This window comes from Aythya fuligula, chromosome 1, assembly GCF_009819795.1.
Source record: "Aythya fuligula isolate bAytFul2 chromosome 1, bAytFul2.pri, whole genome shotgun sequence".
NCBI classification, from domain to species: domain Eukaryota; kingdom Metazoa; phylum Chordata; class Aves; order Anseriformes; family Anatidae; genus Aythya; species Aythya fuligula.
Window position 1 is genome coordinate 203,337,337 of NC_045559.1, and position 18,250 is coordinate 203,355,586.

At 51.6% G+C, this 18,250-nt stretch overlaps 1 protein-coding gene across 2 annotated transcripts in view; it reads left to right on the forward strand.

Moving 5' to 3' along the window:
• GAB2 (GRB2 associated binding protein 2) overlaps positions 1 to 18,250 on the forward strand; it is a 75,258-nt gene that overhangs the window by 25,424 nt on the left and 31,584 nt on the right. For both annotated transcript variants that reach the window (XM_032185020.1, XM_032185028.1), the window contains exon 2: positions 14,709 to 15,009. In XM_032185020.1, the coding sequence (XP_032040911.1) occupies positions 14,709 to 15,009 (301 nt within the window). The remainder of the gene's footprint in view (positions 1 to 14,708; positions 15,010 to 18,250) is intronic.

Here is an 18,250-nt window from a genome sequence, read left to right on the forward strand (position 1 = left end):
GTACTACTCTTCCAACTCATCTATATGTGTACAGGGTGGTTTCCCCAGGAAAAAAAATCATTAATAGCCCTCTAAGCGTAATGATAAAGCTTTGGAAGCCCACCCTGGTCTTGCTGCCATCTCCCCAGCCTTCATTAACCCATGCCCTCGCTGATATTATCTCTTGCCCAATGTTGCTGGCCAAGGCAAGGAGACATCCTTGGCTTGGTGTAGGACTTCCTTGCTTCTGGTTCCCAAGACACTAAGACCACCTGGAGCTACACGTGGAGCCCACCCTCGCCGTTGTCCGGGTGTTTTCTCAGGGTGGAGATCGCAGCAGGGCTCCCATTGCTCATCCTTGCTGGTGGGAGGGCGAGGAGGCCACGTGTAGACAGAGCAGATCCACAACGGGCTTTCCTCCTATTTACTCAGCTGCAGAAACCACTTGAGTGCTTGGTGCTTGCGAAGAGCACCCGCAGAGTCAACACAAGCTTTCTTTTTTCCCCTCTCACCTGCTGTGGAGCCAGACAGGGGATGCAGGACGGGTTTAGGAGTTCACAGCAAAAACAAAGCCCAGGATCCCCCCGTGCATCAGGAGGTAATGTAATAAGGAGTGGCTTCCTCCCAGATTTGCAGAGTATGGTGTGTATAAATTCACAAACACCCAGCCAAGGAATCTGGGATGCTTTAGCCCAGCACGAACTCCCCATCTGCCCCAAAACCTACAGCCTGTGCAGGTTGGGGCAGGAAAGGCACGTATTTGGTGCATCCTGGTGCAGTCACAAAGTAGTAAGGTTTGTTTCTAAAGACGAACTGCCTCTGAAGGAACTTGCAAATGAGGTCCCGTGAGGGAATACCACAAATCTTTTATCATGGTGCATGTAGGTGCCAGCTCTGGTCTCGGTGTGCCTGTGCCTTGCTGCACTCCTTGGTCCCCTGATCGCTGCTGTGAGTGGGAGACATGGGCAGGTGGCATCAGAGAAGAAGGAAATATGAATGCAGGACTGCTGGGAATGAGGTGCAAGGTCGCAAAGTGGAGGAGAAAGCCTCTTTCAGCTTTGCCGTGCAGCTCCCAGAGCCAGCTGGCCACCAAGCTCAGCCTGCCCCACTGAAGGCTTTGGGACAAGGGCTCCCATCGAGAGCTGGACCTATTCCTCCTTGGCAGCCCGTGCAGAGCATCCTCAGCCTCAGAGTGAGCCCCTTGGAGAAGCTCCCTGCTCCCTTTGGAAAGCATCTGCGGTAGTCCATGCCCCCGGGTCACTTGAGGAACACCTCCAAAGGCCACGCTTGGCTCACCGGGTCGGGTTCTTCATGCAGGTTAGCCACGAAGTTCATTTCCTCCTGGCCTGCCCAGGCCAGACACTGTGTTCCCATCCCAGGATTGATCCCAGATGTGAGTTAGCATTACAAATGCATCTCAGAACTGTCATTTCCCCCAGCCGTTCTCCTCCCCGCTGCCAAGTCCTCCACCCCCATCCCCGTCCCTCTTCTAGGGGGATGATTAACACATGCTGCAATAAAACTCATCAGTTACTGATCTTTCCACCCCTCTTTGCTGCAGGTTCAGGTTCCCACGCGCTGTTTTCTACCTCTCGGTCCGCAGAACCGTTGCAGGCAGAAAAATGACTCCCCACCCATAACTACACTTTCCACCCCCAAAGTATTTCTGCAGATAGGAGCTCAATTCCTTTCTTTCTTTATTTATATTTGTAACATCCATCTGAGATCAGGTCTCGATTTGGCACTTGGAAAACTGCGGTACAACAGGGTAAAAACCCCTTTTTCCAAGCCTTTGACAGAGAAATGTCAGCTGCAGCATCAGATCTCACCAACTCCTGCCTCCCCATCTCAGATATCTGCCGTAGTTTATTCTGTTCTGTGTAAATTATGTCATAAAACAGCCGTAATGTATGAGCTTTATGAAGCTGAAACCAGGCGGGAATTAATGCATTTCATGTCTACCTCCAAGGTCCCCCTCCAGGTCTTCTCCTATGGGGTGAAATTCAGCCCGCTGTTTGTTTAGCTGTCCCCACGAGCCTTTCTTTACATGCACCCTTCGTAGCAAGGATAATCAGCAGCACATTTGCTTGAGGCAAAGCGTATCCCATGAGACTGAGGCTCAGTCCAAGCATCACAAAGCATTTGGGCTTTAAAACGCTCTCCGGCAAGAAGCTGGTGTTATTATAGGGTAAAGAGTAGGGCATGGGATGGGGCCCCCAGTCCCCTGCGCTATGCAGGCACCTCGCGGCTTCATTTTGTCCCTGCTGCACTCGCCAGACACTTTGGTGGTGATGAAGCAAATCGAGCTTTTGTGTCCTCCCTAATAGCCTGAGAGTCCCGTCGAGGCTGAGCACTTTACAGGCCGCCTTTATGGCAGGAGAGCAGCTTCATCTTTATGACACTAATGGAAAAACAAGACCTAATGACGGCTAATCCCATTCATTTCACTTACAGGGGTGCTTTTGGTGCCAACTGCTGTTTGTGCTGTCAATTTGGTGTACCCGGCTCTGCCTCGCAGTGCCGATCTCCTGTTCCTCCACACTCCGTATCTGTTCGTTTGAATTTGGGATTGCTGCGGAGCAAATCCAGCAATCCTCTGGCTGGAGAAACCCAGGAGATGAGAAGAGGACGGTCCACCTGCAGGCCTGGATGCCTTCAGCCGGAGCTTTTCCATGAGCTCTGCGCCTCCTAGGCCAACACATGCAGATGGGCTCGTCCCCTGTTACCATCACATTTTCCATTTGTATTTCGAGACGAGCCAGCGTGGGGAAGGCTTAAGGTTTCTTCCCAAATCCATAGGTTCAGGGAGGGCTCAGCGCTGCGTAGGAGGGAGGACCGGGGAGTCTTGTTTCTCTGGCTGTGTCCGTGCGGCGCATGGGCTGAATGTTTCCTTTGTGGTTTTGTCTGTGAAGGCTTGTGTCTAACCCTTTGCTCTCGTGCCAGGGAGTCCCGGCACTTCCATCCTGGAGCTGTCTCACAGGGACAAAGGACATCAGTCTGCGCGCAACTTCCCTGGCTCTTGCCTTAGCCCTTCTGACGGCTTTGTGTTTGAGTGGAGCATGGTTAAGTGGATCGACAAAGAGGTCATTTTTCCAGCTCAGAGTGCCCTGATAAATTAACCAGGGAGGATTTTAATAATACATGAAAGGAGAGAGGTTTTGCTGCTTTGGGAAAGGCTTTTCAGCTATCGACGGGGTCACCAGCTGGGGACGGTGGCCACAGGGATTCCAGCAGAGGGAGAGGTGGTGGGCCCCATCCTCCACCGAGTGCACGCCAGTGGCTGAGCACCATTTCAACCCACCGAGGGAAATGTTGGTAACAGTTTTCCACACACATCAGCGAGCAGAGGAGCTGCTCTGGCGTTGTGGTGGCACGGAGTTAGCACCCGTCCTCGTGCCCGCTGCTTTGAGGCCTGAAACGTGGGCTTCAGGCTGGGCTCCCGAGAAGATGAGGCTGTGTGATCAGTCAGGGGGAACAGCAGACTACCACAGTCGTGTCTGGGCTTCAGCCACTATTGTGGAGTAATTTAAATTTAAGGAGAAAAGGCTAATCCGCAAAGTTCCTACTAAATGGTCCTTTTGATCCTGCAGCTTCTCAGCTGTTGTGAAGTGGTTCCCAGCACCTCACCCGATTCATTCCCCCCTTGGCTTCCTTCATTGTATAGAAGTCCTTAAACCAAGCAATCTGTTACCATGTCCTTGGGTTATTTTTCTGCCTCGTTCAGCCAGATTTGTGGCCATCCTTCAGGTCAGACTAGGAATATTTGATGTCAAGAGCCTGTTCTCGCTGTGTTGTTGGTTAGCTGGGAAAGAGGAATGACTGGAAATCCTGCAGCTTCCCATATCTACTACTGCAGGAGCTTCTGTAGGCTTCACAGCTCTAATTTTGTATCAGGAAGAGTGCAACCCACAGGACCAGGGAGGTGCTCGTCCCCCTGGGCTCTGCTCTGCTGAGGCCGCCCCTCGAGTGCTGGGTTCAGCTTTGGGCCCCTCAGTCCCAGAAGGACATCAAGGCCCTGGAGCCTCTGCTCACAGGGAACCAGGGCCAGGAGCAGAGGGAACGGCCTCGAGTTGTGCCAGGGGAGGCTCAGGTTGGCAATGAGGAGACATTTCTGCTCAGCAAGAGCGGTCAGGCCTTGGGACGGGTTGCCCAGGGAGGTGGGGGAGTCCCCGTCCCTGGGGGTGTTCAAGGAGAGGTTGGACGTGGTGCTTGGGGACAGGGCTTGGTGGGGACATTGGTGGTAGGGGGGTGGTTGGAGCAGGTGATCCTGGAGGGCTTTCCCAACCTTAATGATTCTGTGATTCTATGACGTAAGCATCACAATTAAGAGTAGGTTTTGGGTAGGCCATCTTCTCATCCATTTGACTGCCTCATCTCTGCTGGCTAAACCACACTCATGTTTATCAAGTCACTTCTTATGCAGTTGAGTTCCCAAGGCCAAGAAGACTGTTGTGTGCTCAGGAACAAGCTTTGTCTGCTGGCAGAAAGCAAGAGGTAGGGCAGACATTTGATTAATAAAGTGCCACCTCCCGAGGAAGCCCTGCACCAGTGTCTGAGCCTGTGTCTGAGCATCCTCACAGTAAAGAAACTTTTCCTAAATTTTTCCTAAAATCCCTGAAATTTTTCACCTCCAAGATTCATCTAGTTCATCTCAAGTTTCATCTACAAGTTTCATTTAGTAAGGGAACCCATCACTGAAGGGCCATGGAGAGATTTGAAGGTCTGGTACTTGAGGAAGAGGTGAGCAGAGCAGTACAAAAAAATTCCTGCAGGGAAATTCATGGATTGAATTTCCCTGCAGCAGTCTTGTTTCCTCTCCACTACAGTGTGGGAGAAAAGCACAACAGCTTTGCAGATACGGGGCGAAAGCAGTCCTGTTAGGGGCAGGTCAGTTATAGGATAACGAGGGCAGCCCAGACAGCCTTGCAGTCGTGGAAGGTGAATTAAAACCCAATAGATTCTAAGAAAGATGTCGTCCTCTTTTGTGGCTTTTCTCTGTGCTGTTTTTCAGGGATTAATGCTAGTTCTCAGCATTTCTATAAGTGAAACGGATCTGATGGCTCCTGCGGGGAGATGCTGCCAGTGGCACAAAGGGTAATGAAGCAGTAAATGTTGAAGACAAATTCATCAGATGGAGCAGTCTGGATCACTTGGCAAGCAGAGCCGATTTAAACAAAATATGTTAGAATACAGCCCCGTGCAAAGTTGTACATCAAAGGCGAAGAAATGAAGATTGTTCCTATGGAAAGGTGCAATGAATCATCAAATGCAGGGATTTTCAGGGTTTAGGAGAAAGAAACTGCATGAGCAGCTCCTGACATGAGTGAGGCTGCGGCAGAAATAGCTACTGCAACCTTTGACGTCGAAATAAAGGGGTAAAAGGTGCATTTATTTCTCCTTATGTACAGCAACAGCAAGCTGTATTAGACTAGCTGCCTACTAATGTTGATGCCAAAGAGTAAGAAAGGGAACGTGAAAGTATTGCAGAAACGGTGTTTAGCACAGAAAATGCCTAGGCTGGCAGCTGGTTAGCTTTTCAGAAGAGCTGAGGGGTTGCAGCACGCAGGTGAATGTGCTATTTTCTCCCAGCAAAGGTGCTAAGGATCCTTCAGTCTGATGGAGAAAAGCATCCCAAGAGCCCGTTGTGAGATGCCAAAGCCACAAAGTGATAAATTGGAAGCAACCCTGCTTTTTTCCTTTCCTTATTTATTTTTTTTTTCAGAGATGATGGCTTAATGTAAAGACAAACAAGTGCTTACCGGGTTTCATGTGAACATAAAGAGCATCTGATGTAGAAGAGATCAGTTTATGGTCATAGCGCCATTGAATAATTCAGGTTGGAAGGGACCTCAGGAGGCCTGAGCAGGGTGAGCTGGTTCCCTGGAGAAGTTTACTGGGCTTGAAACAAAAAGTCAACTTAGTTTGGCTGTGTAACAAGTGAAATTTGTCTCCTCATGTTGTGCAGATCTAGGGTTGTCCCCACGTACACCCCAATGTGCTTGTGCTCTCTGTGAGTCTCTCCTGGAAAGTGGTAAATCCTTCAGCAGGTTTCAGCAGGAAGAGATAATTAGGTATCTACCAGTTTCATCTAAAGGAGAAGAAAAATCTGCTTTTAACCCAGGAAAGGCTTTCTCCAGAGCCTGCACATTATGAAGCACCGGGGAATCCACTCATTAGGTAGCTCTTTTATACTGCAGGAATAAACCCCACCGCCCCAAACCAGCTTAGCCACGAGAAACCAGCTCATGGGTGAGTGCCATGGAGCTGTCTTTCTCAGGCTTTTGACTGTTTCTCTTATTTTTTTCCCCACATTGGATGTGTTGGTCTCCACAGTCTCCTGTTTCTATCCTGCCAAAATACCAACTACACCCACGTTTCCCAGAGCAAACCCAGGCAGCATGAGAAGTTGCTATGGTTGGGCTCTTCTAGGAGGGTCAATGTGGACAACAGAGGCTCCCTTGCTCTTTCCAAGCATCTTCCTCCTCCTATTTTCACTTTTGTCCACAATTTCCAGCACAGGGATCTCCTTTACTACACGTGATGGCACCTAGTGACTTTCAGGGGCCTTCCTTTCCACGCTCTCCTTCAGTCTCTAGTTGAGGCCAGCTAAACTTGAAGCCTCCAGAACATCCTTCAGGAAGGATTCCCATGGATCATTTCTGCATTGCCCAAATTAAAGTCTCCTTCTATGTGCCCCAAGCTTGGGTCCCGTTATCTTCAGTGATGCCCTGTCATCCTTGTGTTAGGCAAGAGTGGGCAGGTCATCTCCACCACCTTCTCCCTGCTGTTGTTGGTTTCCTCAGCCAATTCCTCTGTTTTTCTGTAGTTTACAGACACAATAGGGCTGCTTCTCTTGCCCCGTCACCTGAAATATCCTCAAATGCTTCTTGTGTTTGCGTTACTTTCCGTCTGGGACAGCTGCAGGGGGAGCACTGAGCCATCTCCTCTGGGTGCAGTTGCTTCAAGCACACTCAGGAGGTGTTTGCTCACTCTTCAGATGAGAAGCGTTCCCATTCCCTCCTTTCATCCACCCTACAGCCTCCCCAGAAAAGTCCCCCATGGTCTGGTAAAGCCCACTGAAATGTGAGATCTGGGCCACGTCCCAGGAATTCGCTGTTGTCACCATTGCCTCTGTGAGAGGCCTGGATTTGGTTCAGGCTGAAGTGACTTTGGTGAAATTAGAATAATCTTAACCCATTCATAGAAAACGTGGGTTTAATCAAAGACAATATTTGTGGGTCATGATGTCTGCCATTTGTCATGGTCAAAAGAGAGCCCCTTGGCCATGCAGGAGCAGATCAGTACCTTGAAGATGCCTCCTCTTGCCTCCTGTATTTAGGGGGTAGAAGGTGTCTTCTTGGTCTGGAGGATATCCTGGTGGTCAGGCCCCCTAGTAGCCCTAAATATGTATCCCCACTAGATTCAGGGAACATTTGGGCAGGGATAAATGGCTTCGTTTCCTCTGAAAGGGAGTCAGTTCACTTGAACCAGCACCTGGAGGCAAGAACATTTTTTTGTGTGTCAAAAAATGATTATTTCTGTGAGCAAGAGACTTGGGCAGACATGTGCACCTTGACCACAGCTAGAAATAAACTAGACGTGAAAAGGGGGAAAACTCCACAAGGAAAAGACCATAGAGTAAAAGTTATTGGAGTCAAAGATCAAGGGAGTGTTTTATTGGCCTGAGAGCCAGAAGATAAAGTCCTTTCCTCACTTCTGCTAAAGGTTTGGGTAGCCCTGGCTGGGTTAGCGCTCTCCTTTCATTCCTGCTCTGCCTTTTCTCTTCCAGTCTGGCATCTCTGAGCTAATGCAGTTTCTCACTGTGTGGCGCCTGGCACAAAGCAGCCCAGATTTTGGATAGTTTCTCATGTTGGGGCTACCATTGTAATATTTTCTTGACAAAAGAGCTGTGACAAGGAAAGGTGAAGGTCCAAATTTGTGTTGTTTTTTTTTTTTTTTTTTTTTTTAAGGCGTGAGAATGCCCAGTTCCCAGGGTATTCCCAGGGGTCGGGGGCTATTTTTTTGCCCCATCATCTCACTTTTGAAGAGGTTTATCCAACTGGCAATGGTTACACACTGGGGCAGCGTGTAAAAGTGATGCAAAATTAACAAGCTTTGGAGTTTTTCTAAAATAGGAAATCATCCTTAGAAAGGGAAACCCACCCCAAATACCCCCATTTTAAGCTAGAGAAACCAGGAGTCAGTCCTTTAGATGGGGGGAAACTTCCTGACACTTTGCTATCACCTTCAGCCCCACGATACCTCCTGCTGATCATCTCAAAGCTAACAGCAGGTACTGATTTGTGCTTCTCATAAAGCTTGCCAAACGCTGAAGAGGTTCAGTATCATCTGTAAGACCCTTTTCCTGCATTAAGTGAAGGAATTAGTGTGCCAAGGGCAGCGGGAAGGACACGGCTCTTATTCCCCTCTTCCATCTCTATTTCCATCCTCCTTCACCTAAGAGGTGGAGGGCAGAGCAGTTTAATTATAGTATCGACTCCAAAAGCTGACACAGGTGCCTTCCTCCCAGATGATCAAAACTAAGCCTCGAGTTGTCGTTTTCAACGTCTTTTCTTGGTTCAAAAGTATTGCTTTAGATCGGCGCGGCTTTGTAACACGAGCCGTGCTTGGGATTTGAGTGCTAATGGGTAAAAGCATCCCTGCAACATGTTTCGTGTGGGCAGAGACTGGCGTATGTTCACCACAGACATCGGCACACCAAGTCTGGGGCAGGATCTGTGGCCAGTGCAATGTGTTTTTTTGGGGCAAAACCCTATTTTTATGGGAGCAGCCCAAAGCTATGGGTGAGGGAAGGAAGCACTGACAGTGCTGTGGGATTTATTTTGCTCTTGTGGAGGCCTCCTGCTCTCTCTGCTCTCTCTCACCCCTTCCAATGCCTGCTCCAGGGAAAAAGAGACAGTGACAGCACAGCCTGCCCAGAAAGCTAGAAAAACTCAGTCTCGGTTATCAAAGTCATTTGTTTGTGCTGAGTTCCCATGTCCAGCCCTGCTTGTGTAACGGGCCCCTGTCTCTGCCAACTGGTTCTCATATCCCGCCGGGAAAGCGCTTATCAGGGCCTGATACCAAAGCCTCAGGAGGGGAAAAATCTCCAAGCAGTTTGCTTTTGCTTCCAGAAACCCCAAGTTCTCAAAAAGCAAAATAAACTCCTCTCTTGGCTGCTTGTGTGCTTGTGCCGTGTGTGTTGACGTCTGTCGGTCTGCCCACGGGCGGCTCTTACTACGGACCATTGACCTGGGGAGGGAGAAGGGAGATGAAATGGGTGTTTTAAAGGAAAGGCAAGGTGTTATGGGGCGACCAGAGACTGCTGTGGGCTCTGGGGCAGTGCTATGTGCTTCCTGAAGAGAAACCTGGGGGTCCTGGTGGGCATCAGGTGGAATGGGAGGCAGCCACCTGCCCTTGCTCAAAGGCCTTGTGGTCTCCTGGGCCGCTTGGGGTAGAACAGGGCCAGCAGGCCGAGGGAGGTGATCTTTTGGGGTGCCCAGGGCCAGGCCCAGAGGCCCCGGGCCCAGTCTGGAGCCCAGGAGGTGCCCTCTGCCCCTCAGGAAGCACTGCTGGGCTGGGCGGGTGCCGGAGCCCTGGCACAGGCTGCCCAGAGAGGGGCTGGGGGCTCCTCCTTGGGGATCTCCCCCTGGAGAGAAGATCCTTGGGGATCTTCTGGGGAAGCACCCCCAGGACCCACACGGCCAACAACAAAGCACCTTGAGGCCAAGCATGAAAAATCCCTTTAGCTGCTCTGGCTTCTGGACCAGACCCAGACTAAACAGTTGGATGGAGACTCAGTGCACGGCCCTTTGGGGCCCTGGTGATATCACCCAGGGCCTTGCTTTTGTAGGACGCGTTCCCTTTTCGCTCTTCTGTTTTGCTGCTCCGATCCCCCGAAGAAGGGTGTGCTGCGGTGGGGGGGAAGAAATTTCGGCTAGGAATAACAGAGAGAAATGCAGAGCAGGGCTGAATAGCAGGAAATACTTCCAGATAACGAAATCTGTGACGGGGCAGCAGGGCTACGGTGGGGGCCCCGCACATGAACTGTCTGCAGCCAGCCCCAGGGCAGGAGCTGGGCTCCAGATCTCTCCTCTTTCTTGCCACCTTATGAAAAAGAAATCACCCAGAAAAGTCTCCTTTACTCAAGGAGAGTCAAAAAATGTCAGTACTGCCCTTTCTCACGTGAAATGGACGTGTAGCAGGGTGCTGTGCCAGCCCCACGTTGGGGTTCAGGGTGTGAGCATGATGTTCATTGTGTCTTTTCACAGCAAGTTCAGCGTGTATCAGTTCCTCACTGGGAGCTGGATCTAGTTATGGAAAAGTCATTTAGATTCAGAGATAATTGAGGTTGGAAGGGAGCTCAGAGCTCTCTGGCCCAATCTCTCGCTCAAAGCTTTGAAGTTAAGGCCAACTCTGGAGGTAAATCATCTTCTCCAGGCCTTGTCCTGGCAGGTTTTGAATGTCTCCAAGGCTGGACATCCCTCGCATCTTTTTAGTCCCACCACTCTTCGTGAAATATTTTCCTTCCATCTAATGGGAGCTTTCCATCACCTCTGGCGCCGTCCCCGTGCATCTTCCAGCAGAGTTTGCCTCCAGCTCCTCTTTCTCTCTTCTGCACGGTGTAAGTACAACCTCACCATTTGGTATTTGTTTTTTCCACCCCATCCCGGACCAGCGACTCCAGCATCCCAGCAGAAAAGTGGTCAGTGCCCTCACGTCACCCAGGGACATCTTTATTTTCCTAAGATCCACGGCGCAGCCTTGAACTCTTGAAATCTTTCCAGCCAGAGAACTCCCCTAAAGTAAATACCGAGGGAAGTGCTTTCCACATTGTGTCACTGCTTTGTCGCCCTTCGCAGAGCCCAGCAGGGCCATGGGGAGCCAACGGGGACGCGATGGTTCTGCGGCTCCCACCACCACCTCCATGGGTAGAAGCCATCTCAAGCCATTTCTTCCCCCATAACAACAATTTCTGATGGCAGGAGCTGGATTTGAAGCTTCTGTATCTTTTAATGAGCATTTTTAATGATCTTCCAGATAGGTTTTAGTCCTAAAAACCTCCTTAAAACCCCATCCCAGCATGTAAGAGATGCTCGATGAACGAAGTCCTGTGCTGGCCATGCCACCCCAGGGTGGGTTTTGCACGTAGCGATTCAGTGTGTGCTCCAAAAGCTAATTACCCCTCCAACGATGGGAGAAACCCCCAGGAGGGAAGTCTCGACAGCCTCAGACGCACACAAAGCTGAGTAATTTTTTTTAATTTCTATTAATTCCCTGGCTCCCCAGTGAGCCAAGGAGGAGTCGCCGTGCACCCCGGCAAGGCTCCCTGTGCCCCGCAGGCTCTCGCTGCTGCAGCTCGGCGTTATTAACGCTGTCAATCAAAGCCTCCCCCTAAAGTGATGCCGCTAACGAACTCGCCGTGAACTCAGCCGCCGCAGACGTGTGATTAGCTGGGATCAGCACGGCGGGGCAGCCCGTCTCGCAGGTAGCGGGCTCTGAGTGCTCAGCTGAGCTCTCCTCCATCCTTTTTTTGGTGGTCCCAGGGCTGGGACCTGCTCATGGAGTTGAGTCGGTGCATTGAAAGGCGCCGTGAGCAGGCATCAGGTGAGGAGAAGGTGTTTGGAAGATTTTGGAGGGGGTGGATTTGGATGGGGGGCTCAAGCTCATTTGCTCTCAGGCTTGGGGATATCAGGGTCTCCGAGATGGGCTCCAAGGTACCTGGCAGGGACAATTAATTCACAAGTACAATTACCGAGTGAGTTTTCCTCACTCCTTGCTCCTTCTTGCAAGCCTGTCTTTATCCAAGATGTATTTATCTCCTTTGAGTTAGCACCGAGGCAGGGAGGGGAGAGGCTTTCTTGCATGAATAATAAAACCAGCATCCTCCTGTCCGTCAGATGAGATAACAAGCCTGCAGGGACTCCGACGAAGACGACATTATCATACAGGTCACCAGCAGGTTATTCTGCAATTCTCTCCTGAGCTTCTGCTTCGTGGTGCAGGTAGCCACCCAAAATGACTCAAAACCCATCTGAAACCTCCATCTCTATCCCCCTTTCCCAGGGCTGATCCTGCCAGGATGCTAAAATTGGAAGCAGACAAGGGGGGACAGCACGGGCTTCCCATGCACACGGTAGCATCCCCACCAGCAGCTGGGGGCCATGGGGCAATAGCTGGAGCTGCTCTGTGCCCGTGGTTATGGTCCGTGGCAAATCTGGGGCACCAGGACCTGCTCGCCCCTCTGCTGGGTTTGCTGCTCGAATTGCTCGGCCCCTGCTTTTATCTCGGTGTGAAAAATTTGCCCAACATCACCGCTCGGTCGCTTAACCCACATGCCAGCTCGGATTAGGTGCTGTGATTCGTGTCAGGTCAGATTTTGGCAGGTTTATTTCACACCAGCAGTGTGCTGCGCTGCCGGGGACAAAGGTGGTGGTGGGGGGAGAAAGAGAAGGGCAGAGAGATTTCTAGGGAAATATTTCCTTTCCTTTCCTTTCCTTTCCTTTCCTTTCCTTTCCTTTCCTTTCCTTTCCTTTCCTTTCCTTTCCTTTCCTTTCCTTTCCTTTCCTTTCCTTTCCTTTCCTTTCCTTTCCTTTCCTTTCCTTTCCTTTCCCTCTTACCCTTTCTACCATTTTCTATTCCATTTTCTCTTCCAAATACTGTCTGTGTGGGGCTTTCCACTGCTACCAGACAGACCACAGAGAACTAGAGAAGTTGTGGGTCTTGTAAAAGAGACAAAAAGGAGAACTGTGGTGGCATCACTGGCATCGCTTACAGCATTTCCTTCTATTTTTTCCCTAAAAGCCCTAAATTCTGGATCCTAGTTGCTGTGTTTTGTGTTTTTTTTTTTTTTTTTTTTTTCTAATGCAACTTCTCAGCTGCAAAGAAATGGCTTGGTGTTACCAGGAAGAAGATAACGGGGCATTTCAGAGCTAGATAAAAAATGTTCATGAGTTTGTTCCCCAAAGATTTGGCTAACTCATTTTGAGGAGATGGACTGGCAAATTATTGCTGCTGCCTGGGGAAACTCTTTTTTCCCCTGCAGCGGCCGGACACGGCTCCCTCGTGTGTGTATTTCTTCATCTAGGAGCAGCTGTCTGAGAAGAAGTGGGTGAGCATCTCCCAGACGAAACCAAAACCTGCCAGCCCCGCAAGTCCTCTTGCTAAGCAATTTGCTGCTCCGCTGCACTTGGAAGCCTGCACTGAAGCTTTTTTTTCCCAGCCCCGGCAGCCAGATTAGGAATCGGTGCAAAACTGATTAGGTTACACCTCTCAAAGACACGAACAAAAGCTATTTTTAAGCCTTTGGGAAGCACGATGCAAATAATCACAAGGGGTTCTTTCCTTTATTTAAACCACCGCGTTCTCCAGAGCTGTAGGATCCTGATGGAGGTGGGTGTCCAAGAACTGGCTCGTGCCCCGTCACCTACAGGTGGAGCCTCGTGGGGCTGTCGTCACCTCGTGGGGAGCATCGTGGAGGTCCCAGCACCTCCCTGAGGCTCTCTTGGGTTGTCAAAGATGTTTGTGGCTGTCGCTTCTTCCTTCTTAGGGATGTCATGTGCTTTCTCGTGCCCTAGCCTCTCACCGTCATATGAACCCAAAAACTGGCGATTTGGAAAAATAATAAAAATAACAAACATCCATGGCTGGGGCAGGGTGGTAGGGATGACATCTGCTCCCATGGCATCCTTTGGTGCAAAGAGACCTCCACGATCACCCAGTCCAACCTCTGACCTAACACCAAGCAGTCCTCCACTAAACCATATCACTGAGCTCTACATCTAAACATCTTTTGAAGCCCTCCAGGGATGGTGACTCCACCACCTCCCTGGGCAGCCCAGGGAACTCCAAAAACCCTTTGGAGTTACGCCTGCCTGGTTCTCCATACAACACGGCACTTGTAGCATTTAGGACTTTATCTTTCTGGCTCCCAACTGTTTTTGAAAAGGTTGGGGCAGTGCAAAGGATCAAGTGCAAGATGACCGTGTGTTCAACTTACCCTGTCCAATATTTAGTCCAAAATGCTCTGACGGGCCTCGAACGTCCATATTCAACCCCCAGCACCGGGGCTGATGACTGGCATTTCTTTTCCAAGGGCTGCCATACCTAGAAATCAATAATAACCTTTTATTTGCTAAGGAGCTTCCTACGTACTCGGGAGCAGAAGATGCGGAAAAACAAATGAAGCCTGGATTCTCCCCTGGCATTATTCCTGATATTTAAAAAGCCAAACTGCTTTCCCCTTGATTTTATTACCCTTTCTATCCTGGTATTTAAACAGAGATGGGATCAGCGTGCTCGGTATCTGCAGATGCTCCCCTCTTAGGGGTTTTTCTGATGGATGGGGGACCAAGGGTGTTGTGTCCGAAGCTCCTGAGATCCTCTAAGCTGCTGAAAGGCATTTTGGCAGATTGTCATCCAGGAACGAAGGGTATTCAGGTCCTGAAAGCATGTCTGAGCTGTAGGGTGGGAGCAGGGTTGCTCTAAGCCTCAGGACTAGCACTTCTCGGGGTCATTGAGCCATTGGGATTTTCATACCTAACCAAATAACCAGCGGGATTTGGGTCTCAGAGTCCTGGGTCTATGTGCTGCTTGTATGGACGCCCAGTCCCTGAGCATCCTGGGGTGGAAATGGGATGTCCACCTGTGTCACCCCATGCATGGCAGTGGTTTCGTGGCCCTCGTGGCTTGAGCAGCGGGGTTGATGCTCCCTCTCTGCTTGGTTTCAGGCATGGAAGAAGCGCTGGTTTGTCCTGCGCAGCGGTCGGATGAGCGGCGACCCCGACGTCCTGGAGTACTACAAAAATGACCACTCCAAGAAACCTTTGCGGGTGATCAACCTCAACTTCTGCGAGCAGGTGGACGCGGGGCTGACCTTCAACAAGAAGGAGCTGCAGGACAGCTACATCTTTGACATCAAGACCAGCGACAGGACCTTCTATCTGGTGGCCGAGACCGAAGACGACATGAACAAGTGGGTTCGCAGCATCTGCCAGATCTGCGGCTTCAACCAGTCCGAGGAGAACACAGGTACCGTGTCCACAGCCAAAATATGTCCCGTCCCATCCTCTCTGATGCACCTCTTTCAATCAGAGCCACGGGACGAGGGTGCAGGGCTTGGGTCTGGCTCGTCTCTGGATGAACACACGGGGAACCTCCACGGGGGTTTCCTACCTTCAGCATCCAAAGCAGAGCAGGCTTTGCCCCTCTAAGCCACACAATTTATTTTTTTCCCTGTGACTGTAGGCTTCTGAGCCTCTTATGGGATGCTGGTGGGGTTTGGGGTGTCTTTTAGCTGCAGCCTGTGTCCTCATCCACCACCAAAGTCTCCTTGGGAGTCATGGGATTCAGTGGTGAAAACCCCTTTTTTCAGGAGTTTCAGCCCTTTGGTGGAGTGGGGTGTGGTGAGAGGTTTAATGGGATCGTGTCCCTCATCCTGCTGTGGTTGTCCCCAGCACCAACACTGTGTTGTGTGGACACTCACAACCTCCCCACCTACATCCCCATCTCCTCCTGGGACACACTGGGAAAATCCTGGGTGGGAGGAGGTAAATGTTGGGTGGTTTTGTGCCCATCACCCAACCCCAGCTTTGCTTTGGCAAGCTGCTTCCTCAAGCGCCACTGAGCCACCTCCACGTCCCCAGCATGGCCTGGGGACCTTCACGGCCACCCCACCAGGGCTGTTCCTCAAAACGGTGTCACCAGCTGCTCCTCAAGGGCTGCAAATTTTGTTCGGAGGAACCATGAGGGGTCACATCCATCCTGAACAGCACGGGATGGGGCTGAGCACCTGGGGTGCAGCCCCGCTGTGCCTGGTATCAGCTGTGGGCATCTTTGCTTTATCTCATCCATGGCTTTATCTCATCTGTGGCCTTATCACATCCACGGCTTTAGTTCGTATGTGGCGTTATCTCGTCCGTGGCTTTATCTCGTCCGTGGCTTTATCTCATCTGGGCTTTCCCCAAGCCTCAAGCCATGGGTTGAAGGAGCTCAGCTGGGGCTCCAAAACCAGCCCAGCACCTGCTGCCAAAGGAGGTGGCTGCCAGGAGGTGCCAGAGCCATGCTGAGAGCCCTTTCCTCGCAGCATCCAGGATAAACCCTCTCCGCGCGTTACTTTTCTCCTGTCTCATCCCCAAAAAAAAAAGATCTTCTCGCAAAAAGGGGACCCCAGCCTCGTGCTCCGCCTGCACAAAGCTCCCCGTCACGCCGCCCAGCTTGCCTCTCTTTCGGTCCAGCCCGGAGCAGCTGCGATCTGCTGAATCCCTGCCAAGATCCCGTCGGGCAGGACAGCAAACAAAGCATCGCGGCGGCGCGATCTTCCCCCGCTGACGCATTCAAACGGGACGTCACCTTGGCAATGCGAGCGGCTGAAGGGATCCTGGATAACGCCACGAGCACAATCTCGCAGGGAAAGGTCAGGCTGAATTAAATGGCATCCCGTGGCGACACCATGGATGCAGCAAGGTTTGGTGAAATCGTAGGCACCTTTATAAGAGCTCTGTGTTTTCCATTCCGCCTGCGTTCAGCTCGGGGGGGAGCTTTTTTTTTTTTTTTTTTCCTTCCCCTTTAGGAAAATGAGCTGCCAGCGCAGGGACAGCGGGATCGATACCGGGCTGGGGTGAAATAGAAACCTGGGGCATCCAAAGGGAAAACGATCTCCTGGCTGCAAGTCCATCTGTCCCAAAGGGAAGCGAGGATTTGTTAGACTGCAGGGATCCAAGCGCTGCTCCCCGCGGGACGACGTGGAGTGACATCAGCAAAAGAGGAGCAAAAATCCCTGTTTGTCACAAAAATCACAGCTCGCTTAACGCCGGAGGGAAAGTACCCACTTGAAACAGTACCCGGCTGCCAAAACGCAATTTTCTGAGTCAGCTGCGAGCGAGCCTGCGGCGGCGAACACAGCAGATGTGTCCAGATGCTGCAGAAAGAGGGGGCATGAATTATGCAGGGCTGGGGCTTCGCTTTGGTGCTCACCGAAGCGGTGACCTCTGGCAGGAGCCTTTCCTTTGCTGTTTGCTGCGAGCTCCCAGGCTGCCTGCACGTCCTGGTGCTGTCTCTATCCGGGGGCAGGACCCTAAACTCCTCCTCGGTGAACCCCACGAGGTTCCTAGAAGCCCACCTGGCCACCCTGTGGGTGGGTAATTTGGGAAATCCCTCTGGATTTCCAAAATTAAATCATGTTTGTGCTGGGTAACACCCAGAGCTCAAGGCTGAGCTTGCAGGCTCTGTGCAGCCTCAAAGAGCCAGGAACTGGATGCCCCAAAAAGCTAACCATCAGAGGCAGGGATAGCTCCGTGCTAATTGCACCAATTAATTACCTCCACCACCATCCCAGCAGCCAGGTGGAATGAGATCAGAAGCTTCCCATGGCCGGGGAAGCTCCCGTGGGCATCTTGCAGGTTGTTCCCATTCCCGGGGACACGACACCCGTGGCTGCAGCACCCTAACCCCAAAGCCTGCCTGGAAAAACAAAAAAAAGGCAAAAAACCTTTGCAAGAAACCCCCAAAAAAAGATGGCCAAAGTGCTCTTTGATGCTTCCTGCTGCTCGCAGCGCGACGGGAGGCGGTCGATCTCCTCTCGCTTGGTTTTTGCATTAGCCGGTCGTGTCCTGTCTAGACTGGGAGGCTCTGAGGATTAAGACACGGATGGAGCCGAGCACAATTCGGCGTGGCTGCACATCTGGCTCATCAAAAGGGAGCTGCCCGCAGCCTCGGGGACTTAGGTGGAAGAGGAGACGCGGTCCCCAGCACCGCCAAAGCCTCCTGGAAGGAGCTGCAGAGCGGCGAGATTGCTTTCACCAGGAGAGGGGAAATGAAATTGGCTCCCAGGTGCTTACCCAGCCCCCTGCAGCTCCCTGTTTCTGCTAGCACCTCGCTACTTTGATAGCTAATTACTGCTTGCAGACCACACCAGCCTCACCGGGAGGGCAACCCCGATGCTGCTTTCTCCAGCTGGCGGCCAGGGATGTGGCGAAAACCCCAAATCCCCCAAGATTTTCCTTGCTTTTAGGGTGGGATCCGGGCTGCTTCCATCCCTTCTCTTTGCTCCCCGTTGGGTGCCGGCCCCATCCCGGCATCTCCGCCGGCGCCCTCGCTTTGGGGTGAATATTTCTGGTTATCCCGTGGCCGTCGAGTTCCCAGGGCCCCTCCGCCGTGGGCTGTGGCAGGATCCCAAGCCCGTGGGCACTGCGCTGTGCTTCCAGCCAGCTGCATTTTCCCTGCCCTAGTGGGCAGGCGGCCAGCTCTCAGCTGCGCGCTGCATTTTCTCAGG